This window comes from Phlebotomus papatasi, chromosome 2 (genome assembly GCF_024763615.1).
Source record: "Phlebotomus papatasi isolate M1 chromosome 2, Ppap_2.1, whole genome shotgun sequence".
NCBI classification, from domain to species: domain Eukaryota; kingdom Metazoa; phylum Arthropoda; class Insecta; order Diptera; family Psychodidae; genus Phlebotomus; species Phlebotomus papatasi.
The window spans coordinates 55,301,278-55,326,132 of NC_077223.1; the positions used below are offsets into that span (position 1 = coordinate 55,301,278).

A 24,855-nucleotide genomic window follows, 5' to 3' on the forward strand; every position below is an offset into this window, starting at 1 on the left:
GAGTTAAGAAACAAAAAACCGCGCTTATCTCGGCTTCTGAGTAATCGATTAGATCATGTTCTATGGCAAAATTATAGAGAACTTTCTGGTCTACGTTTCACCCATATATCATTTTTCTGTCAGTTGATCCAAATCCTTGATATTTTAGTTTTAATACAAAATTTGTATAATTTCACGAATTTGATTCAAGATAACTGAATGGCGTCCCACAACTTCAGCTCTAAATCGAATTTGCATGCATTCCGAGTTAGCTCACGTTAAGAATCTCACCTACATAAGCCGGTTAGGATTATCTGTCCTTTTGCAACTGTTACGCGATATTTCTTAAAAGTGAGAAGTTTTTTTTTCTTATTTTATAAAGTTCTGTAAAAGGTGCAGAGATAAAAATACTAAGATATAAAAATATTTTCAATCATCAATTTATGAGTTGACTTCAAATAAGTCTAAAAGTGAACTTGCCATAGGGATGATCTATAGCACAGCGTATCCTGCCTGTCAACACAATATAACAGATATTTTGTGCAATGGATCGTGCGTGACTAATTATACGCGTGAAATGTTTTTAAAGTGCTCACTAGAATTGAAATTGTAGTTAATGCAAATTATGCAAAATTTATGTACACGAAATTCTCAAAGGGGAATGACTCATTGGTCGTTCTCATTTGTGCAATCAAAAGTTTATAAACCTCAACAAAACTTTAGCTATAGACATAATGAATAAGTGTTCAATCACATAGAAAATTTTCAAATATTCATTCAAATCTAACAATTAATTCATTTTTATAATATGTTTAATGTTAAGTAATTTGATGTCTCATGAAAACAAGTAGAATTCCTACATATTCAATAAATAATATTTGCACGTGATTGTCTTCAAGGTGCCATTGCCATGCTGGAAAACTTGTTTGTTTTCAAATTTTTCTACTTCTCCAATAAATATATTACACTCGGTATAAATGAAATATATAACACATATTATAATTTTGGATTCTAGTGTTTCCAAGAGATGTTGAATCTAAAAACATTAGAATTCAGATTGATGTGGACAAACATAAAAAAAGGCTTGAAAAAAGGTATTTAAAAAGTTGTAAAATGTCCCACAACTATAAATTATATAACATCACAAGATGAACTTGCCGAATTGAAGAATTTCTGTAATACCACCAAATTTCGCTTCATACTGTGAAGAAATTTATATGAGTTCATATCCAATTTACCCCTTGTTTTGTTTTACTTTAGAAAGGCGCAATAACTAAAAAACCAGCAATTACCTCTGGAGAAAAGACAAAATATAACAGCAATAGCGTTGATAATGCAGCAGATGTAGCAAAATGTTACGATCATGAACTGTACAACAATACACACATTTCTCTTTTGATGTGGCTCTCTCGCGAGAGAAGGGGCAAAGTGTTTCTAAACAAAAATTAAATAATTTTTTGCTGTAACATTTCTTATGGGGTACCATTATGCAATGTTTCACTAATAAATATTTTATTTTTCATTTTCAAATTTATTTTCGCTCCATATTTTACTTCTTGCTGTTTTTGGTAATGGATTTTTTTGCCATCATATCTGTGCTTAATCTCTTTTAGAAATAATACTAATTGCTTTTTCTGATTATATTTTTTTTTTAATTTTAAATCACTCCTCCAGATAAAAAATTACAATGAAACTTCCGATGTTTACCTATTATATTGCCATCCTATATACTTGTATTTCAATTTTATTTTGGTGACTTTTTTTTGTTGATATTCTCATTACAATGAAATTTTTGCTCTTCATTTCCAACCATTTTCTGTTGATTGCTGGTCTAATTTTCCTTCAGAAAACGTAGTTATGTGTAATGATGACACAATACAAATTCATTTGAGAAAGGTGAAAGGTATTCATCACATCAAAAAGAAAAAAAAATATTACTTCTACATAAGCCTGGAGGCACACACAAAAAATATGCTAAAAAAATGCCTTTCGACTGTGTGAGAAGAAATTTCTACTTAAAATCATAATATAGATCATGTTAAAGACTGTATCGTTAATTATAAATAAATTAAAATTGGTGAAATATTATATGTACTAGATTTTATTACTCCCACAGAACCAATAAAGAATCTCAAATTTTAGTCATATAAATAGTATATCGACTTTACACCTTTCGATGAATATAATATACAAATAGGTGAAATTTAGGGAATGTAAAAATTGTTGAAAAACGAGAAAAGTTCGTTAACATTACCTGTCTGTAAATGACCTATAGATCAAAAGCGCATTTTGTATAAATTAGTTTAGTTTAATTTTTAAAGGCTTTTTTTTATAAAATTAGAATTAAAAGAAAATGATTTTGCCTAATTGTTACAAAACTATCATTAAATGAATTGTATGAAACTGCCGATTATACGCAAATATATTTGGTATTATAAAAAAAATATTTTATGGAAATTTTGAGAACGAATTTTGTACAGTAATATTCAGAACAGTTCTCTTGACGAAATACTGGATTCGCACAGTAGATAAGGCAAAGTACCCTCTAGTCGGCCGGTTCCTCAACTCGGCCAGTTGAATTATTTAACCAATTTTTTAACGTTGTATAGTCAATTTCTATGAAATTTTCACTGATTTACGTTATATATAATATAATACACCTTATAATGTTAAATCGGTAAGACCATATTATAACAGATCTAAGTAAATTGAATAATTAGTCGCACTGGCCGAGTTGAGAAACCGGCCGACTACAGGGTACTTTACATTAAAATTCTGTATCTAAATAGAATCTAAATAGAAAAATCGAAAATCCTCAAAACGGCAGCGTCAAATGATTCTCACAAGATTAGCAAATATATTTTATCCTGGTACTTTAGAAAAAAATTTAGAAGACAAACAAAAATGCTAAGAAGCTGAAGTAAATCTGAGTACAACGTATAATAAAAGAAATGGTTTCACAGGGGCTTTTATCACATCCAGAAAGTATTCAGAGAAACTCTTGCATCATTAAGCCATTGAAATTGGAATTGACTAAATTTCACTTAACTTCCTCATTTATCTACCACTTCACTAAAGTATGTAATAAGTCATTTAGAAAAAAAGCCCCTGGTGGAATGTTTTTTTTTTCTGTAATTTTATCAACTTCCTATTCTAGGGTTAATTTGAAAGTCAACACCCCTGAAAATTTCCAATTATTCAAAGAAAATTGGAATATAAATGTTGGTAGTTGGTATTAAGTTTGCACTTAGAAAACTTTAACTTCACACGTGTAATAAGTTACACGAAAGCTTTCATTTACTGCAAACCTTTAGCCCTATTCCCGAAGCCGTGCTTTTCAAAACAATGAGCAATATCAGTAATTTTTGTAAAATTTTTAGGACAATAATTGTTATCAATATACAATAATACTAAATGTAAAACAGAGATGGCAAAATGTCCCAGATTTGCAGAATACTTAAACTCACGAGATAGAGGTAAGGGAGACAGGGGTAGAATTAGCCAGCAAATGAAGCTTTTTTTTCGCGCATGATTTGTGAAAAAATGATAAAGTTTGTCTAATGTTTTTATGTTTCATAAGTAGCATTAAGATATTGGCTGTATAAAACCGTAGAGTTCAGAGCTCTCAAATCCTTGGCTTTTTCTGGAGAGGATAATGAAAAAAGTATGACACATTGGCTAAATCTGCCCCGGCCTGGGTAGATTTAGCCACTTTCGGGGTGCTATTTGCCACCAGTTTTCCAGACGAAATTTTAAAACTGGAAATACCAAGTGTTATTTCACTTGATCCACTGAAGCCCACTGATACTAAATATGTAACTTAAACCTAATGAAAAATACTTTAGCCGACTTTTTTATGACATTTTTGTAATTGCGGCAAAATTGATGAAAATATCCTGAAAAAATTTATTTCACAAATTTTTCATCCGAATGGCAATATTGCTTGGAATATCAATAGTACTCTTTCATCTAACAATTATCCATGTATTAGTGAAAAATCATTGATAGTTTTATCCGGCCACGGAAGAGTGGCTACAACTGCCCCGAGGGCTGTTTTAGTGTTTTTCATCTTATATAAAAAATTGGATAATTATTATCCAAGTGAAAAATATTTTTTCACTGGTTTATGAAACCAGAAACGAGGTAAAACTATGAAATCTTGACTACAAACTCAGAAAACCAAATGCTGGTCCAAAAACTGAAACATCAAAACTGCAGTTTTATACCCATTTTATAAAAATGCTTCTAAATTGTAGGATAACAGGATCAGACTTATAAATATTTCTGGGAATATGGGGATGTGTTCCAACTTTCATTAAAAAATACTTTGCTCAAGGTACATTTTAAGGGAACCAAGAAAAATCCACTGTCTATTTCTGCCCCTGGCTAATTGTACTCCGGTCTCCCCTATCTGTAAATTAACTCTTTAACCCTTGAAGGACGATTGGAACACCGGTATCCCATAAAGAAAATAATTTTTCCTGACTACCTAAAGTTATTTTTTTCTTATGGCTATACATAATTGTAAAGTAGAAGGTTGAAGGAATCTAGAATATTTTTTGCAAGTCTCTAGCTATTTGCTATGTAGTAAATATTTAAGCTCAAAAATGGCGAATTTTTAAATTCTGAAATTCATAAATTGATTTTATTTATTTTTACACTTATAATTTTTTTATGCAAAACCCTTTTGGCAATAAAAACTACAAGCCAGTGATAAGCCTAGATCAGCTTATAGAGGTGCGATTCCTCCATTGCAAATTTCGATTGTGGCAAACTCGAACAATATTTATACATAAATAATGCAAATTTCGTTTATTAATTCTTAAAGTGTATGAAGGATATTATCGTTATTAATGAGGAAAATTGGATGAGAAATTCATAAAAGTAACTGAAAATCTTTAAAGTCGATTATCTCGGAAACTATAAGAGATACTGTGTTATCACACTTGCACATTAAAATTTTAATATGATTCACATTAATTGTCGCTGGTGAGAATCCAAATATGTAATTTGTGTGTTTGAATCATTTTATATTCAAAATTTGATCCATTTGTTGATAAAAAGGTAGACTTGACCCGCAAAATTTGATATAAATTGATTTATAGCATTAATGTGAAAAATTAATGCGATTTTCTCTTTATTTTTTTAATGTGAAAAATATATAATATATGATTTAGGTAAATTTAAACTTATTTTTGCAGGCCAAGTCCACTTCTTTATCAATAAATAGAAAAACCCCAAATATTAAGTAATATTTTTCATTAAAGCGAAAAATATTATTCATTGGTATTGTCAGAAAAATTACTTAAATTTTTGGGCTATTTTTGTCCCTATCGTTCATAGAAGCACAAAATACACCGAATCAGACTCTGTTGGACTTTCCAAGGTTAGATGTATGACTTTCCATTGATTATGTTTCAGTTTAATTTTTATTGTTGATTTTCAGTCCGTAAAAGTGTTCCGTCGTTAAAGGGTTAAGGACGATTGGGACACCAGTGACCTACAGAGAAAATAATTTTTCCTGACTGCCTAAAGTTATTTCTTTCTAACGTTTTTGCGTACGCAAAGTAAAAGGTTGCAGGAATGCACGATACTTTTGCAAATCTCCAACTAATAGTAAATATTTATGCTCAAAAGCGATGAATTTTCAAATTACCGCATCGATGACTGATTTTTATTTTTTCTTATATTTCCATTTTTTTTAAACAAAAACCTCTTTACACTAGAAAATACAATAATTATATATAATATTTTTCATTAGAGTGAAAAATATCATTCTTGGTAGTGTAAGAAAAACTATTTAAATTTTGGTTTGTGATTTTTCGAAATCTGTTTTTTGTAACTTTTTGCAAGCATAAGTGTAGACTCCACCCTTCCTTCTCTAGAACAAAATATCAAAAATATTCTATATGCCCTTAAAAAATATTACAGCTTAACTCAAAACAGAAGTGTTTGATACTGAGAGACAAGTCGAGAAAACGAAAACAGAATGGATTCATCTGGGGCTTGAGGTTTTTAATAATATGAACCAGCTTTCCCTTTTTCAAGGAATACGCTACTTTAACAACACTCATGGACTGAAATTGGTCAAATTGAACATTGTATTTAAAGCCAATTTACAACGAAAGTTCATTCGTTCGTTCATAATTTGTCTATAATATGCGATACAGTCTTTACATTAAAAAAAAAACTATATTGAACCTATCAAATGTCTCTATTTGGAATATTGTAAGGGCATGAGCTTAAACTTTAAATTTTCACTTCTTTTTAAATTTTTCAGATCTTCATATGTTATTCTTACCAGCTTCAACATAAGAAATCAATATATAAATAGTATCCACAATTTTTTGTGCTCAAATATTTCTTGTTTATAACATTAACTTTTACAGATCACGCTAAAGCACTTTTAAAATAGACCAATATCCAATAAGTATATATAAATTTTGTGCTTTAATCCCAAAAAAAAAATCTTTGTTCTCTATAAGTGGAAACAAAATCTATCAATTGGAATTCTTTGACTCAATAAATATTCAACTGTTTTTTATATCCTAAAATACTCTATATGATTTTTTTTACTATTTTTTTTTAATAATTTTTGTCTTCCACTTTTCACTGTCATCGCTTACGAATCACAACGCGCGAGATTTTAATTAATTTTCCAACAATTTTCTCTCCATAAAAAATACAATTTGCATCACACTGGGGACATATTTGAATATTAGCGTAGAATATAATTTTAAAATTATGGAGGAAATTTATCATGAATTATATGATTTCTATAATTCATCTTTGGTCATTGCACTATTTTGAAGAAGAACTGTTGCATTCGTAACGATCTTTTCACAAACAACACTCACTTTCTTCAGTAATTCCACTGCTATCTGCAAAACTTTTTGCCATTTCACCATTTCCGCTGAATGAAGAGCTTCCTGTTGTTGCATTAATTTTATCCAATCATCGTGAGATTTTGGTGGATCTCTAAAAGAGAAAAAGGAAAAAAAAAACATTTATGTATTTATGTTAGTTAAAATTATATCCATATAACTTAGGTTCTTAATAAAAATTTCAATAAATAAATTTGCAATTGACATTCCAAATTTTATCACACTGTTTCTTCGATATAATAGTTATATATATATATATTATAATCTTCTGGGAAACCTCCCGGATTCAACCCGTATAAAGGCAAAAAATTAAATTTTAAAATGACGATAATTTTAGTTACAAATTTAAGACATTTATCATCGATTGCGTAAACGTAAAGAAGATCATGTAAAATGCTACAAGTTTTCGAGGCATATTTATCTGTTTATGACATTCCTAAAGCCCCAAAGCGACTCAGGCTGATTCTCAAGAATATTTATTCCGTAATATTTAGCCAAAATCTATTTGAAGAGGATACTAAAATTAAAAAAAAAACACCAACAATTTTCACTCCGTTGACAAATATGTCAAAATACGTCACATACACATTCTCTAGTTTTGAGAAATTTTAGTATGTCTGACCCTGAGACTTTTCACCGATAGGTTAACCCTTTAAGGTCAATTAGAACACCGGTGTCCCATAAAGTAAATAATTTTTCCTGACTACCTAAAGTTATTTTTTTCTCTTATGTCTGTACATAATTGTAAAGTAGAAGGTTGAAGGAATCTAGAATATTTTTTGCAAGTCTCTAGCTATTTGCAATGTAGTAAATATTTAAGCTCAAAAATGGCGAATTTTTAAATTCTCAAATTCATAGATAGACAGATAGATAGATAGATTCATTCAGGGGGCAGCAATCGGCTTCCATCCATACACTTCAGCTCCAGTCTCAGCTACAGCCGCTCCATCCTCCTTGTGTATAATGTCTCGCCAACTCGCCAGCTGCATCCAGGCCTCTGTTTGGGCCCCTTATGCATCCCCTTTATGATTGTCCCTTACGGGTTGTGTGTATTGAGCCAGCCAGTCCTTCGGATAAATTCCATTAGACAAGCCGGTTTCAATTTTGATAGATCATTCCAGTCTAGCACCACTTTTCCAAGTAGCGCTCGTCTGGTGTTGTAAAGGCTGGGACAGTCACATACATAATGTAGGACCGTTTCCTCAGCGTTGTCACAACCTCTACAGATTGGATTACACTCAACACCCAATCTGTTGAGGTGTTTGTTTAGACAGTGTCCGGTAAGAAGATCAGCAAACTGCCGCGCTTTGCAGCGGTTACTGCTCACCAGGTACTCCGTTCTTTTTCTGTCCACAAGTGGCATGAACAGTTTGGACACGCGACATTTGGTAGTAGCCGTCCAGATCGTTTGGTGTTGTGCAAGTAAATCCTCCCCAATGATGGTTTTCTTCATTTGGGGCGATACTCCCACGGCAGGCTCGGGACCGATAAATTCGGTCTTCGCTCCTGCCACTGCGAGGCGGTCAGCCTCTTCATTACCCGCAATACCACAGTGCCCAGGTACCCAATGTAGACCGATCTCACATTTAAGTGAGACCGTTTCTAACATTTCCCGGCACTCGAGCACCAGCGAAGAGGATTTATTTCCCGATATAGAGAGCAAAGCAGCTCTGCTATCAGAAAATATGTTAATTTTCCTGCCAGAAACCCCAGATTCAGTCAGAGTCTGAACCCCAATTAGGATTGCTGTGACCTCGGCCTGGAATACAGTTGTATACCGGCCAAGTGCCACTGACCCACCAATTCCGAGTTCCGGACAGTGGTACCCGGCTCCAGAGGAGCCGTCCACCCGTGAGCCGTCTGTGAAGAGTGCAACCGCACCGGGTTCATTGATGACCCCTTCCCGGTCTCTCCACTCAGCTCTCGAGTTTAGCACAGTTTTTAAATTCTTTTGAGGAAGTTTATCCCCAAGATGGAAATCGTCCCTCATTAGAAGGTCAGGGTGCCTTTTAACCATTGCGTCCATGATTTTAACATGTCCCGCTGGGTGACACCCGACCTTCCATGTTCCTGCAGAACGCAGTCTTACTGCTGCCTTACCCGCCTCAGCCTTTATATAAAGCGGAAGCGGAGGCAAGCTCAACAAGACCTCCAGCGCCGCGGTGGGGGCTGTCCGAATGGATCCTGTGATTGCAATACAAGCTAATCTCTGAAGCCGCTGTAGCGCCAGGGCCGAATTTTTATATTCGACTCTTGGCCACCATACTACAGCTCCAAATGAGATTAGTGGTCTGACTATGGCTTGGTACATCCATAGTGTGATTTTCGGCGACAGACCCCAAGATCTGCCGAGTAAATCAAATTCATAATTGATTTATTTATTTTTTATACTTTTAATTTTTTTTAAGCAAAACCCTTTTTACAATAAAAACTACAATACTCATACGTAATATTTTTCATTAAAGCGAGAAATATTATTCATTGGTATTGTCAGAAAAATTACTTAAATTTTTGGGCTATTTTTGTCCCTATCGTTCATAGAGGGAAAAAATACACTGAAACAGACTCTGTTGGACTTTCCAAGGTTAGATGTAAGACTTATCATTGATTATGTTTCAGTTTAATTTTCATTGTTGATTTTCAGTCCGTAAAAAGTGTCCCGTCGTTGAAGGGTTAAACTGAAAGTTCAGCAATTGACCCATCCATATCACTTCCAAGCCCCATCATTTCTCATCAATATTTAGTTAGCATAGACGCAACAACCAGCACCACCAGTCTCTTAAAACTTGGACATAAATATCCTTAATCCGATATCTTTTAATTCTTAAATAAATGTCTCTACAAAATATGATCAATTTTTTGTATACTCCCTTTGTCCCAAAAAAAGTCGTACGTTTGGAAGAAAATCATTATGAAGAGACGGTGTAAAGTAAAAATTTGGTTTATAGTGAATATATTTTGTATACATACTATTCTCCATCTTCAATGGGTAATATGGAGGTCCATCCACGATTTGAAGATAAGAAAACGGTGTCTTAAGACTTCTTTCTTTTGAATATTGTCTGTAAGATTTAAGTGCCAAATGGTAAGAGATAGAGACTTGGGACCCTTGTCTCCAAAATAAGTCGACCCTAGGACCATTATCATGCCCCTCATTCCCCCCCCCCACAGCCCTCCCTCTCTTCAACACCACGTTGTTCTTTGGGATTGCTCGAAAACACATCGTGCGATTTTTTTTCAGGGCGGCGAAGGGGCGGGGGTAAAGGTAGGATAATTTTAATAATCCTCAGATTGATCTACCGGGGAGGGGGTCGTCCGAAGACACCGAGTCTATATATCCAACCATTCAGCATCCAGATCACAGAACGTAGAGAAAAAAAGAAAGAATGATTTTATTGTTCTTTTTTGTGAATCTCTAGAGCCACTGTTATGGCATAACGAAAAGAATTATCAATCTCTTCTTTTGTACACCAGAAGTTTAAAAGAAATTCTAGTTAATAACGTTAATTACTAGAGCTGGCCAAAATATGTATTTGCATGTTTTAATTCAGCGTTCTCAGGCCCTATTTGACCCTTTATCTTCACGAATTGTGCTCTTGTGGTTCTAATAAACCCTATTTAAAAATGCATATTTTGACATATTTCATGTTTATTTGCATATTTGCATTTTTGCATATTTTTCTGCATATTTCCGAATTTTGTTTAAAAAAAAAATTTCTTTTAAAATGAAAACCAATATAATTTCTATAGCTGCAAAAAAACATTTAAAGTTTGGAATCCAGTTATATAAAAATATTCCTTTACACTACTTGATCACATCACCCACATTGACAAATTCGAATCAAACACTCTTGGTCGAAAATCGTTTTTTTTTCTTTAAATATTGCTTAAGAATGTATTAGTTCATCTGCAAAATGCATATGTAAAACTAATGTTTTACGCACTTTATTTCTAGAGCGTAATTTCTGTATCTGTAGAATTGATATTCAACAACTGAAAAGTAAACTTCTTTAGGGGAAAGTGGCCTGTCTTTGAATGCGGAAGCCTTTGAATATTTGAATTTTTCTCTTATTTTACAAAACAAAAACCCTATACTCTAAAAACTATAATCAACACAACTAACTATTTTCTATTAATTTTGATTAATAAAGTAGAATTTTTGGTTTGAGAAATAAGGGAGAAAAATAAATGCCCAAAGGCTGCCGCATTCAAAGGCAGACCACTTTCCCCTACTGTTTAAATTATTTCTGATCGTACTCCACACAGAGGATAGTATCATTTATCCCTCAAATGATCTAAAAAGCTGCTAAAGGAGTTAGAAAAGCGTACTAGTGTTGCTTAATATTTGATCTTACTAGAGAGAACTCTTCGCTAATTTTACTAAAGATTTTTTTAATTAGAGTAAGTATGCCATATTTCGGCATAGTTGCATGCAAGCGTCAAAGTCTCAAGTTTGAAATGTAATATTTTAAATTGAAATTGATTTTTTTTTGTTCTTTCCTCTTAAAGAGTATTGCTTGGAAACTTGTAAAGAGTTTACCGTCTTTATTTACTCTAAAATCATTCTTAATACATTTTAAAATGAATAAAAATATAGACATAGCTTTGGTGCCCTATTTCGGCCACCTTCATTCTCATAGTTCCTTGCCCCTCGGGAATTCTTCCAATGTCTTTTTCACATCATCTCGTTTGTCGAAGCCACAATTTTTGTTATTCTTGTGCATTGTATAATCTCTAGAGTACGTAAAATCCAAAAGTTCATGGAAATTCGAGGAACAAAAAAGGTGGCCGAAATTGCAAGCTGACCGGAAGTTGGCACACTTACCCTATCATTTTTTAAACACATTATCTGTAAAATAATTTGAGATGTTTTTCTTTAACATTTGACGTTGAAAAAATTGATAGAAGGAATGAATTGAAGTTATTGTATAAGGACGAAATGATGTTGAATAACGTTTTCTGTATATCAGATTCTAAAAGAACAAGAAATCCTCAGATCGGTTTTCTGGAAAGCGCTTAAAAATATGCACAGGTCAATCATAAAACGGTTAAGATTGCGCTTAAAAATATGCACAGCCTAAACATAAAACGCTCAAAATTACATTTGATCATTGAGCTGTGCGTGATTTTAAGCGTATTAACCGTTTTATGATTGAGCTGTGCGTGATTTTAAGCGCAATCTCAACCATTTTAGGATTAAACTGTGCTTTTTTTATGATTTTAAGCACAATCTGAGCCGTTTTATGTTTAGGCTATTAGTGTTTTTAAGTGCAATCTAAACCGTTTTGTGATTGGTCTGTGCATGTTATTTTACACACAACGAAGATCATTCATGCTGAGGCAGTTGGAATTTGATGTATAATATTAACCTTTTTCTTTATGCTTAAGGTGTGCGCGTTTTCTAAAATTGATCTGTGAAAATATAAGCTTAAGGGTTCTGTGTCTAAAACTAACCGGAAAAGTTTATATAAGTAATCCTGCAAAACTTCTAAAATTAAGTCTTAAGTTTCTAAAATCAATCCAGAAGGTTTCTTGATTTGATTCTGTAAAATTTTTATAAACAATCATACAATTTCTAAAATCAATCCCAAATGTACTGGAACTCATGCAGCACTTATAGATAGCTTTAAGTATAGTACTTTCTTATATCAGGGAAATCATTTGTCACATTTTACAAAGGAAGTGAAAAATTAAAAGAGCACATTTTTAAATATCAAATACTGAAATAAGATTGGTTGTTATTTAAATGTTGTATTCAACTACTTCAAAATTAACAGACATTGTTTAATTTCTTTTAGAATCGTATTCAATCCGTCAACTCGTTTTATATTTATCTATTATTGGCTCAATATAAAAACATATTAAATTTATTTTAAGTAAATCCAAAATCATAATCTAGAAAGCAAGTTGTGAGATAAACGCGTTTGAAGTTTTCTTGTCATACTGCGAGTTCGGTTTATTACAGCTCTGTCATTTTGTATATTTTTCAAAAATATTGCTTTAAGCAATAAAATAGTGCTTTTTTAAAGACTGCTACTATTAAGTAACTCGAAAATTCTTTTTAAGAAATAAAATACGTGAAATAATTACTGGAGTCAGATCCTAATAAAAAGTAAATTTCCAATAGATAGGGTAAGTGTGCCAAATTTCGGCATAGTTGCATGCAAGCACCAAAGTCTCAAGTTTGAAATGTAATATCTTTAATAGAAATTGATTTTTTTTTATTCCTTTTACTTAAGGACTGTTGCTTAGAACCTTGTAGACAATTTCTCGTCTTTATTTACTCTAAAATCATTCTTAATGCATTTTAAAATGAATAAAAATATAGAACATAGCTTTGGTGCCCTATTTCGGCCACCTTCATTCTCATAGTTCCTTGCCCTTGAGGAATTCTTCCAATGCCTTTTTCACTTCATCTCGTTTGTCGAAGCTACATTTTTTGTTATTCTTTTGCATTGTATAATCTCTAGAGTATGTAAAAACTAAAAATTCATGGAAATTCAAGGAACAAAAAAGGTGGCCAGAATTGCAAGGTGGCCGGAATTTGGCACACTCACCCTAAAGGTTTTTATGTCAAAGTTCTACAAAACACTCTTATTTGGCTAAAAAAATGCTCGCAATTTTGTTAGTAAATTGTAATTAAAATTTAAAAGTTCAAAATCATGTAAAATCATTTATATCCATTTTTCACGTAGCTATTCTTTTACCCAAAATTATCATTATTTTGTTAAGTATGATTATAAAAAAAAAAATGAAAACAATGACAACATAAGCAAATAATGTCCCTTAAACTTACTTTAATTGTAAAAAATCTGGATATCGATGCCGTCCAGCTTCTCTCGTCTCCAAGTCCCACAATTTCAGATAGAGTATCACATTGAGAAGTATCAGTGTCACCAGGAGGATTATAACAAACCAAGAGAGTGATTCATGCTTAATGGTAGTCGCGGCTACTTTATCAGCTTTTATAGCGACTTTCGTCGTGAACGGCACCTGTTTTGCTTTTGACGGCTCCTCAGTGGGCCTTTGTAGGGATGAATTACCTGCAGTCGGAAATCAACAAATTGAAAAGAAGTGGATTAAATTTTGCAAATGTAAAATACTAAAAAAAAAATATATATTCGAAACACTTTGTGATAATTACCACGTCGTGGTCTTCTCCCCTTTGCTTTAGCTGGTGGAATGCAATATTCATTCTGAAGAGCTCTCACAAGTGCTGTGTAAAAATCTTCAAGACCATTCCATGTATTCTTCTCAATAAAACCCTTTACGAATCCCCAAACGGATTTCTTATATTTAATCTGTGCATGCACAGAAAACATCGTGTGATCATCCACAGTTCGCACTAAACAGTAGTGCATTGTAGCATAAAAACTGTCAGCATAGGGAATGCCAGCATTGGATGAGTGAATGTCCACAGAATAGAGTTGACCTGAATGTGAGCATTCACGCAATGTTTGAATTTCAGTGACATCAGTACTCTTTGGTCCAACAGGCTGTGCAAGAGCTACCGTGAGTGTCACCGTGCGTTGCTTAAGACCCTCCTCATTAATTATCCAATCGCCATGAATCATATTAGTTGTCTTGCGGCCCTCATGAAAATTCTCAAGAAACTTTGACTTGGAGAATAGCAAGTTAAACAGAATGTCCACATTTATAGGAAGAATTGTGTGGATCATTTGGCGCCCTTCGTGCATAGATGTACACTCTGGCTGTTCTGTGAGACTGAAAGACCATCTCCTAATCAGACTATATTGAACAACAGACAAAAAAGGCATAATTACTCACTCCATATTTTTATCTTGTTCAGAATCACTGGTATCGGACATGTCCGTTGGAATGTGCTTACTAGGAGTATCTTCGCCTCTTCTCAGGCCCTTTTGAAGTCTCTTCTGCCCCATTGAACTACTCTCCCCTTTTCCAAGTATATTGCCTATAGGTGCTTGATCACTTGATGTCTGATTATTGATAGATGCCATCATATCACTCTCTGGATTGCTCTGTTCCTTTTTTTTCAAGTAGTTAAAAAAAAACACATACACATGAACAATGACAATTTTACAATCAATAATCTAACGCGAAAAAATACACAAACTCATATTTGAGACAATAAAAAAAAACTGTTGAAAAATGGAATCATACCCTATCACAAATCAACGAAATGTACTCAACACTGTCAACACATGATCTACCCAAAAATATTTTCATGCTTTAGCCCCTTGTTATTTTAACTGCTCGAACTCCAAGAGAGAGCAGTTAATCACAATCGACTTTTTTTTCAACTTTTCACCATCCTAGCTGCTAAACGGTAAGAGATATTGACTTCCGGTTTTCGGTGACCCCCCCCAGAAGTCAATACATTCTATCTAACTAATTTACTCAAATTACCCCCCACCCCTTCTATCCCCTCCAAAAAACATGTTTTATGACCTTGTAAAAAATTGGCCGTGACGATTTCCTTAATTTTTTGGATATGTTATGGAGGTAGTCCAGCTGAACATTTCGTCCTTAGACACCTATCACCGGAAAATTCGCCATCTTGAATTATTCAAGGTCAAAGGTCAACCAACCTGGAGGGGTTAATTCTCAACAGATTTGGACAAATTTGGACATTTTTGAAAGATCTTTTAATTCTAGGGTGATATGATAACTTATTTTCGATAGTATCGACTGTCGATTCTGAAAACTTTAAGCGATATCTGCACTTCCTGTAAGTGATATAGATATTTATTAGCTGTCACATTCTTTTAAAAATGTCACTATGAATGGCTTAACAATGCGTAAAAAGTCGACATTCACTTAATATAACAGATCTAGCTTTATCGATACTGTCGATTCGATAGTGTCGAAAAGTTATCATTCCACCCCTGAACTCAACTGCATCGGTCACAATCGGTGATGGATCGGGAAAGTAACGGTAAGAGTCTTATTTTAAAAAATACTGTTTCTCGCAATTTTTCAGTCTTATGACCCATATAAAATTTAAACGGTAAGAGATATGAACTTCCGGTCTTCGGTGACCCCACCTCAAATGACATTGTCTCGAAAGTAATCTCTTTGTTTTTACCCCCTCCCCCCCTTCATGCGTTCGTTCCCTATCCCCCAAAAATAGGCAAAAAATGAGCTTTTTCTAATTAAAAAAAAAAATGGCCCTGACGATTTCCTTCATTTTTGGATATGTTATGGAGGTACCCCAGCTGTACATTTCGTCCTTTGACATCTATCACCGGAAAATTCGCCATCTTGAATTATTCAAAGTTAAAACTTAATTTTCACCCGATTTGTCCAATTAATTAATTAAAAGATTAATGATTTTTTGAAAACCTCTTCTTGAACAATTTTCAACTTCAAACTGATTTTGTGGTGATTTATAGACAAATTTAATTCGACAATAATTTTCTATAGGGTAAGTGTGCCAAATTTCGGCATAGTTGCATGCAAGCGTCAAAGTCTCAAGTTTGAAATGTAATATTTAAAATACAAATTGATTTTTTTTATTCTTTCTTTTGTAAGAGTGTTGCTTGGAACCTTGTAAAGAGTTTACCGTCTTTATTTACTCTAAAATCATTCTTAATACATTTTAAAATGAATAAAAATGTAGATATAGCTTTGGTGCCCTATTTCGGCCACCTTCATTCTCATAGTTCCTTGCCTTTCGGGAATTCTTCCAATATCTTTTTCACGTCATCTCGTTTGTCGAAGCTACATTTTTTGTTATTCTTTTGCATTGTATAATCTCTAGAGTACGTAAAATCTAAAAGTTCATGAAAATTCGAGGAACAAAAAAGGTGGTCGAAATTGCAAGCTGGCCGGAATTTGGCACACTTACCCTACATCAGAAAGCTTGCGAAAAGGTATATAAGGCAGAGCTCTTTCTCGGGAGTTCGAGCAGTTCGCAAAGCCTCGAACGCTTTGCCACCACTTTTTTGGTATAAAACTATCAGTCGGAGTCACCTTATCTTATCACTCAATTCCTACACACAAAAGATTAATTTGAAAGGCCCCGTTTCGAAACCAAAATTGATTATGAAAAAGACGAAATATCAATTTCAATGAAAGAGTGAAAAATAACAAAAAAAACATTATTATTATAGGTCTTTGACTTATTAACTATCCTGTGCGCAATATTTTGTACACAACTTATAAGTTGAATTTTTTCGAAGAAAGTGTCTAAAATGGGATTTTCATAAACAAAATGCTGTCAATTTTATTGAGACAATCGTTGCGTCGTGTCGGCATTTATCTATTAATTACGTAACTATATGGAAATTTTGCCACAGTAGAATATACGTAGAAGTGGAAAGTAGCGTAAATTTTGGTATTAAATTTTAATTTCACTATTTTTCATCTGTGTATATATAAACAGTTATATGGTTTTTAAAGCAATATATCTCAAAGATTTTGAAATAAAAATATATCAAAGAAAAGTGCCAAAATTCACAGAGTGATAAAAATTGCGTAATTATTATATGGGCATAATGCCCTAGACACACTCACGACGTCACGACTTAAGCCGAGAGACAACTTTTAGTGGAAAATTATGGAAATTTAGTTTAACTATTATTTCTAATATAATTACGCTAAGCCGTCTCTCGGCTAATCCTCAGGTCCGCCAAGGCCCTAAGTCTATTTATTTGGGCTCTAATTTACAAATCTATCGACTACACAGTGCGACATATTGTGGGTGTCTGAATCGAAAGTACCAATACATGTTAAAGGGTCCTTTAAGAATCTTAAATTTGAAATCCGTTCATTCGGGTCATGTCTAGATTTTCCTTAATATGAATTTTTATTTTCTGATATTTACCAAAATTTCACAAATTCATCGTAAGTCATTGGCATGTTCAGAAGGACTGTAGAAGATAAAATTACACGCCATTTAACCCTCTAACGGGTAAGAGCGCCTATTATTTAGATATAATTCATTATTCATCAAATATATTGGAATAAAAATCCATAATTTTAATCAATTTATTTTTAGTGTCCAATTTTTTACCCTCAGGGTCCAAATTTAGAAACTGTCCAAAATTATGAGCCTTTCCTCTATATGTACTTAGTTAATTTCTATACTCAACAAATATTTTAGTTCGAGAAATTATAAGAATATAAAAGAAAAAAATATGTACCTCTGAAACACTGTCAGTGGATAATTTTAATTTGTCCCCTTGATTTCCTTTAATAAATTCACGATCTTCATATGGATCAATATAGTCTTCATCGTCACTGGTTAAACCCAATTCGTCACCGTAGCAATTGTGAACCTGCAGAAAAAGAATACGAGAAATTTTAGTATAATATGCAAATGATAAATTACAGTATGGGATAAATTGAACATTTACCCATTGCCACATCTCCTGAGGCTGCATCTGTTTGTCCATGAGAGCATTTTGCCACACACGAAAAAGCATCAAGTACGCCTTGTCTCGTGTGGCAAAAGATGTGAGAAAGTGTTTATCACTATCAGTGCACACAAGAATTGCATTCGGTATCACACGAGCGGTTTTTTCTTTCGTGATAGAAGTTACGTCTTTCCACTTGATGGACAAAGAAGTCTCCCACCGGAAGATGTTGGCGTAGAAACAGAGAAAATTTTGTGACACATACAGACGACCATGAACAAGAATATCCTTTTGCAGAGCACACGAATAATCTGTTGAAACAAACATCACAAAAGGTTATTTTTCCTACGGTTGTCGTGCACTTAAATACAAAATCAATTTTTCTGTGACCCATTTATTTACCACAAAGTCATATTACTTTTGGTTATACTCAAGAAGCCAATGAAATCAATAAATGTCATAATTGGTGAAAACGAAAATGGTCATATTTATAGAGAAAAAAAACCTTAAACTCAAAAAAAAATTTCTATACAGCAAAAAAAATACCACATTTAACATTCTGTAACTGACTATATAAAATTAGTTACCATTCCAAATTTGATAATCTTTCTGGCTTAAATTGGCGAATTTTGATTTGCTATTATGAAAATTTGGAAAACTTTTTGGCGTCTAACATAGTGTTTTGGAAGGCAAGGCTGCATAATATCTTGCATCCCAGCAGCGAAAGTAAAACTTACATGTAAGTGATAGTGATTTCTAAGGCTCCGTGTAAGCCTTATGCCCTTGACACACTTACGACTTAAGCCGAGAGACAACTTTGTGGAAAATGATGGAAAAGTAGTTTGGCCATTATTAGGTGAGATTCTTAACAATCTCACCTACTATAATCCTAACAAAATTTCATGTCGTCCGATCGACCTCAAATTTGGCCAAAATGTGTTTCGCCACTTCCTGATTCCGAATATATATGTGGCTAAGTTACGTTCCCGGCCGGCCGGCCGGCCGCTCTTTGGAGCTTAATAGCTCCTAAACTAAAAAAGATATCGACTTGCGGTTTTCGGCAAAGGTTATATATCGGGTGAAAATTGCAACTTGGTGCATAGACCCCCCACCCCCCACCCCTCCTTCCGCCATTTTGAAGACCCCCATTTTTTTTGTTTTCTCAATAGCTCCGCCCCTATGGCATTCAGCGGACTCAAATTTTAGTATGTTATAGCTGGGCCTTAGAGCTTTCCATCAGTACCAAACTTAAGGTCCCCCGACCCCCCTGACCCGAGCTATAAGGGTCAAAAAAAAAATTCTTAAAATGGCCATAACTCCGGTTCTAATTGTCAGAATTTAAAAAGTGAGGGCTTTTTGGAAAGCTCTCGTGAAATGCCACTTCCCCTTCTAACATCGCAAGTTCATAAAACCACCGCTAGGGGCGCTTTTTTTAAAAAGAAGATTTTTTAATTTTCTAAGTTAAATAACTCAAAAATTCCATTGTGCATCGGGCTGAAAATTTAGTATGTTGTAGCCGTTGATTATACCTATCAAACAAAAAAAACCTTAAGTCGATCTAAAACCCCTGACCCGAGCTATAAGGGGTCAAAGTTCGAACATTGACCGGCCTCTATCTCCGGTTCTAATTAACATAGCGACCTAAATTTTACCTTTTTGGTTTCGTATCGATGAGCACTTTCAGATGGAAGTTCAAAAAGTCACCACAGGTGGCGCTGTGATAGCGTCAAAATTCATCGAAATTCAAAGTCACTTTTCTCAAAAACGGCATTGTGCAAGTTAATGAAATTTTAGTATGTTGTAGTCCAGTCTAGGACGTTTCCAAAATGGTGCGTATGCGCGCTGTGGTTTCAATAGAACCGGAGATATGAGGGGTCAAAGTTCACGAAATTCAAAAAATCATATCTCCGGTTCTATGTGACCAATTTTGATGAATGAGGGCTTAAACGAAAGATCTCACCAAATGCTACAACTTTCTAGAATATTTGAACTTCGTGGGACCAACACCAGGGGCGCCACAGTCGAAAAACCAATTTCAATATCACATAACCTCAATTATCTCGACTGTCGCTGAACCGATTTTGATGATTACTTCAACATAATTGTAGAACACATTTGTCTCTACATTTCGTCCATACATCATTTTCCACTCAGACTACGCTATCACTCCGATTTTGCCGTTTAAGTGTGAAAAAATTGATTTTTCCAATAATAACGCTTTGAAATCACTCAGATGCCAATTTGACTGCCTCTACTCCACCAAGACACTTAAAATAGGGGTTTAAATGGAAAGTCCCGCAAAATACAACAATTCTTTGATATAGTTGAAGTTCAACAAATGACTACTTGGGGAACTCTGGATGAAAAAACGAGTTAAGAAACAAAAAAACCTCGCTTATCTTGACTTCTGAGTAATCGATTAGATCATGTTCTACGGCAAAATTATAGAGTACATTCTGGTCTACATTTCACCCATATATCACTTTTGTGCCAGTTCATCCAAATCCTTGATATTTTGGTTTAAATACAAAATTTGTATAATTTCACGAATTTGATTCAAGATAACTGAATGGCGACTCACAATTTCAGCTCTAAATCGAATTTACATGCACTCCGAGTTAGCTCACGTTAAGAATCTCACCTTTCTAATATAATTACGCTAAGCCGTCTCTCGGCTAATCCTCAGGTCTGTCAAGGCTCTTACTTTTCAACGACATGTAAGGCATACGAAAGCTTTGCAAGTGTATTGCTTTTAAAATGACTAACATGTATGGTATATGAAAGCGTATACTATCATGTAAAGAATAAGTAAGTCATATTGTAAGGCTTTCTTTCAATGAACATGATACATGATACAAAGGCTTTACCATGTATTGCTTTCGTAATATTAACATGTAAGGTATTTGAAAGGGTACACCATCATATAAGGCTTAAGTAAAGTAAGATGTAAAGCTTTCTTTTAATCAACACGTAAACTATCCTAATGCTTTACCATGTTTTGCTTTCATAAAATTTAGAAATAAGGTACACTCAATTCTTCGTTATCCGGCACTTCGTTATCCGGGTGACAGCTGCCAAACACTGGCGGTTGATGTATTCAAAATAATTTTCACTAAACATGAAGTTTGTCCAGAGTGAATTAAAGTATTATTAACATTGTATCGAAGTTTTTAATACATAATTGTGATAAAAAATGAAACATAAGCACACCATGAGGAAAATTTTCTTGTTCTTTGTGAGACAGAAAATAAATTCACACTGCACAAAATAGAAAAACCGTTGATCATTCAAAAAACATAAATGTCATTTTGTCCCCCAGTCAGCCGGATAACGAAGAGTCTACTGTATATGAAAGTTTATACTGTCATGTAAGGCATAAGTACAGCAGGGTGTAAGTTTTTCCCTTCTTCGATAATAAATCATTATGAAAGTTTTGCTATGTCGTCAGTTAAATCAGCATTTGTCGTAACTTCCTTTTGGCAACTTTTCAGGAGACGAAATTTTCAGTTCAATATTATTTTTCTTAAAAATGAGCCCCGAATGCGATACTTTTGAGTCAAAATAATAAAAGTGGCACTAATAAACTGTAAGTTAACTCGAGAAAATCTTTATAAAATGATTTAAAAGCTGAGATATTGAGATTTATGTTAGGAGAAACACAATAATATTTTATCGTAACTTCCATCGTTTATAAAGCCGTAACTTCCAATGTATGGAGATTCTGGAAGTTACGACAATTTTCTAAAATGCATTATATCAATTTGAATTACTCTAATGATAATGAGTGCCTGTATTTGACTAAATTAGTCAATTAAACTGTTATTCTTATCCCTAAAAGCTTTCATTTCATAAATTTTATTGAATAAATTTTGTGCGCCACGTCGTTTGTTTTGTTTTGAATAAATGACAGATGGGCAGGGATTTTTCCTCACTTTTTTCTCACAAATATCGAATTAAAATGATTTAATGTTGCATTATTCGCACTTTCTTTGGATATTTGGAAGAGTTTGTGAACGTTTTAATGAGAAATATTAAATTTTTGCTGCAAATTACAAGCCACGCAAACGAGCAGAAGAAGTTACGGCAAATGCTGGTTATAGAAAATTTTGTATGGAAATTTGTCGTAACTTCCCCAAAAATGGAAGTTACGACAAATTCTGATAAATTTTTCTTAATTAAGGGCACTTACTATAATTTTTGTTTAAAATAATTTATATTGGGCTTATAAAAGTTTCTTTTTCACAAGTGCGTTTAATAAACAAAATCACGCGGATTCCAAATATGTATATATCTCAAAATCGCAAAAATGAAGTTACGACAAATGCTGATTTAACTGACGATGTATTGTTTGCAAAAAAATCAACATGTAAGAAGGATACGTTATCATGTAAGACATAAGGATGCCTTACGAATGGCTTACTGGAAATTTTCACTTTAAGGATATAATTCATGCGAGCTACACCGGAGTCCTGCTACAAAGGTTCAGGTGAAATATTTTATTTCTATTCATCAGTGGGATTTAGTTTTTAACTAAAACCTACTATTAAGATGAATGATTATGAATATGATTCTTATTATGATCATATTCTAGAGTGACTTTTCTAATGAGAGTCACTTTAAGTTTTGATACGAATGCTTTTCATGAAAAGCGTTCGTCGGCCTTACATTTAAGGCTTACGTAGGTGACAAAAAAGTAGTTATACAATATTAAACGTATATAAGAGTTAGTTTAACGTATGGCTTACAGGATGGTCCTTTTTAAGGCTTACTTACAGCATTTTTTGCCTTCGGGTATGCTTTAGATTTAGATGAATGCATTTCTTATGATTTACATGTATTTATTACTACAGTTTTACGGAATTTGCTTACTCATGCTTTACATGTGTATTTATGTAAGGCGTCCTTAAAAGCCATAAAAATGTATCAATAGCTTTCCTATGCTAAGTGAGCGAAGTTCCTATGCTAAGTAAGTGACAAGTGTGGTTATACCGTGTTAAGCGATAGTGATTAGTAAGGCTTACATGCACTAACATGTAAAACTTATGTAAGGCATCTTTTCGCTGCTGGGATGCTAAGTTAATTTTGAAAGATTTCATGGTTATTTGCAACATTTTTCATTAGCGTTTTTCACTTTAAAAGAAAAATTAAACTCAAGTAATAATTCAATGTTCACGTAATTTGCTTCACAGAGAAAAAGAATTACACAGAGTTGAAAACTAACTGAAAAACTACAAAGTAACAAAGTGCAATTTTAAATTATACTGAATAAAAAAGTTGTACAAAACTGACCTACAACAAGCCGCTCATCATCTGGGACTCCTTTAAATAGCTTCTTGAAATCCTCTGACCGAGATTTGTAGGTCGGATAAAGCACACTGTACCAGGACTTCTTTTTGGCTCTTTCAGAAACTTTAGAAATACTCTTGGGCCGTTCTATTTCCTGCGATGCTGAACGATTAAGAGGATTAAGTGGAACAATGTCACTTGGATTTTGTTTTTCTTCCGGCTGCCTAATTCTAGTCTCGTCAGCGCCCTCAGGACGATCTGGGAGAGCTGGAACAATTAGATGAGTTTCGCTTTTGGAGTGTTCCTTTGAACTACTACTGTTGCGATTGCCATCTGTGGTGGTGGAAGAAGGACTTGGACTCCGTCTGCGCAGCAGAGGTGATGCCTGAAGGACTGTGCCACTGGTGAATGAGATTGCTGAACTAATACTGCTTCCAAGAACATCTTGAGAACCCGCCAGAAGATCTTCCACAGATTTGCGCCTGAAAATGACAAGAAATATATTTATGATTTATTGCAATAACAATTATCCTTACTGTCTGAAACCCAACGTTTAATTTTTGTAAATAAAAAAAATAATTTACTCACTCTATGTTTGTGGTACAATTTGTATCTGAAATGTTCGATTTGTTATCTGGCGAGTTATCAGATGAGTCTCGTGTTTCTTTGTGCCTTTTTTGTCAAAATCATTATCATCACGTGCAATAAGCCATATAAAAAGAAAAAAAAGGATAAATACAAAAAAAATCAGAATCAAGAGACCAGTGATAATGAAAATTTAAAAGAAAATTAAGAAACTTAATAAAATTAAAATAAAACAATAAAAATGAATTGAGAAACAAAGAAGAAAAAAAGTATGCTGTGGCAAATTTACTGTAGTAAATCTTGCTCCCGGAAAGTGTTATGCAGTGGTTTTTCTAATAAAAGATATTCAAGTCACTGAACCGAATTGTGTGTGAATAATAAACCACTTCTGACTAATTAGCAAGACAATTTGGTGATAATTATGCAATTGTAAACACAACAGTGATATACAAGAGAGCTTCAAAAATGAGAAGAAAATGCGAAAAAAAAACTTTTAGGTTAGAATACTTACATGGATGAATTTCTATTCCTGCTCTGCACACTCTGCATAAAATTCATACCAATCAGCACTAAATGGAAGATATTTTCACTTCTTCATAGTATCTTATTACGATTTAACATAATTTTTGGTATTTTTCCTCAAAAGAATAAAGAAACCAAATATCTAATCAATTTATATCACATCAAATCAAATACTTCCACTACTTTACAACATTAAAGTTTTGTAAAATATATTAATACATACTTCAGTTAAAAAGACCTAAATTTGGGTCAAATGTTTT

The 24,855-nt window shown here is 33.5% G+C and overlaps 1 protein-coding gene across 2 annotated transcripts; it reads right to left on the bottom strand.

Moving 5' to 3' along the window:
• Positions 1 to 1,584: 1,584 nt before the first annotated feature.
• LOC129801755 (protein Aster-B-like) lies at positions 1,585 to 24,841 on the bottom strand. 2 transcript variants are annotated; one of them, XM_055847059.1, is made up of 9 exons: positions 24,585 to 24,841; positions 24,077 to 24,160; positions 23,492 to 23,970; positions 18,203 to 18,513; positions 17,990 to 18,124; positions 14,652 to 14,869; positions 14,008 to 14,588; positions 13,660 to 13,906; positions 1,585 to 6,957 (listed from the first exon to the last, which is right to left on the bottom strand). In XM_055847059.1, exons 1-9 carry the CDS (start codon positions 24,629 to 24,631, stop codon positions 6,756 to 6,758), a joined length of 2,304 nt encoding a protein of 767 aa, XP_055703034.1. In that variant the 5' UTR covers positions 24,632 to 24,841; the 3' UTR covers positions 1,585 to 6,755. The 2 variants fall into 2 exon arrangements, with proteins under 2 accessions (XP_055703034.1, XP_055703033.1); XM_055847058.1 differs by having other exon boundaries at positions 14,008 to 14,603; positions 24,585 to 24,780.
• Between the last annotated feature and the right edge of the window lie 14 nt (positions 24,842 to 24,855).

What these genes read in the sequence shown, in the direction of transcription:
- LOC129801755 (XM_055847058.1), bottom strand. Translation starts at nt 24,631, where the DNA reads ATGAATTTTATGCAGAGTGTGCAGAGCAGGAATAGAAATTCATCCAT. An exon ending in CCACTGACAGTGTTTCAGAG is followed by an intron (nt 14,870 to 17,989) that starts GTACATATTTTT and finishes TTGAAAAAAAAG; the next exon opens with GAACAGAGCAATCCAGAGAG. An exon ending in CCAGATTTTTTACAATTAAA is followed by an intron (nt 6,958 to 13,659) that starts GTAAGTTTAAGG and finishes TTTCTCTTTTAG; the next exon opens with AGATCCACCAAAATCTCACG.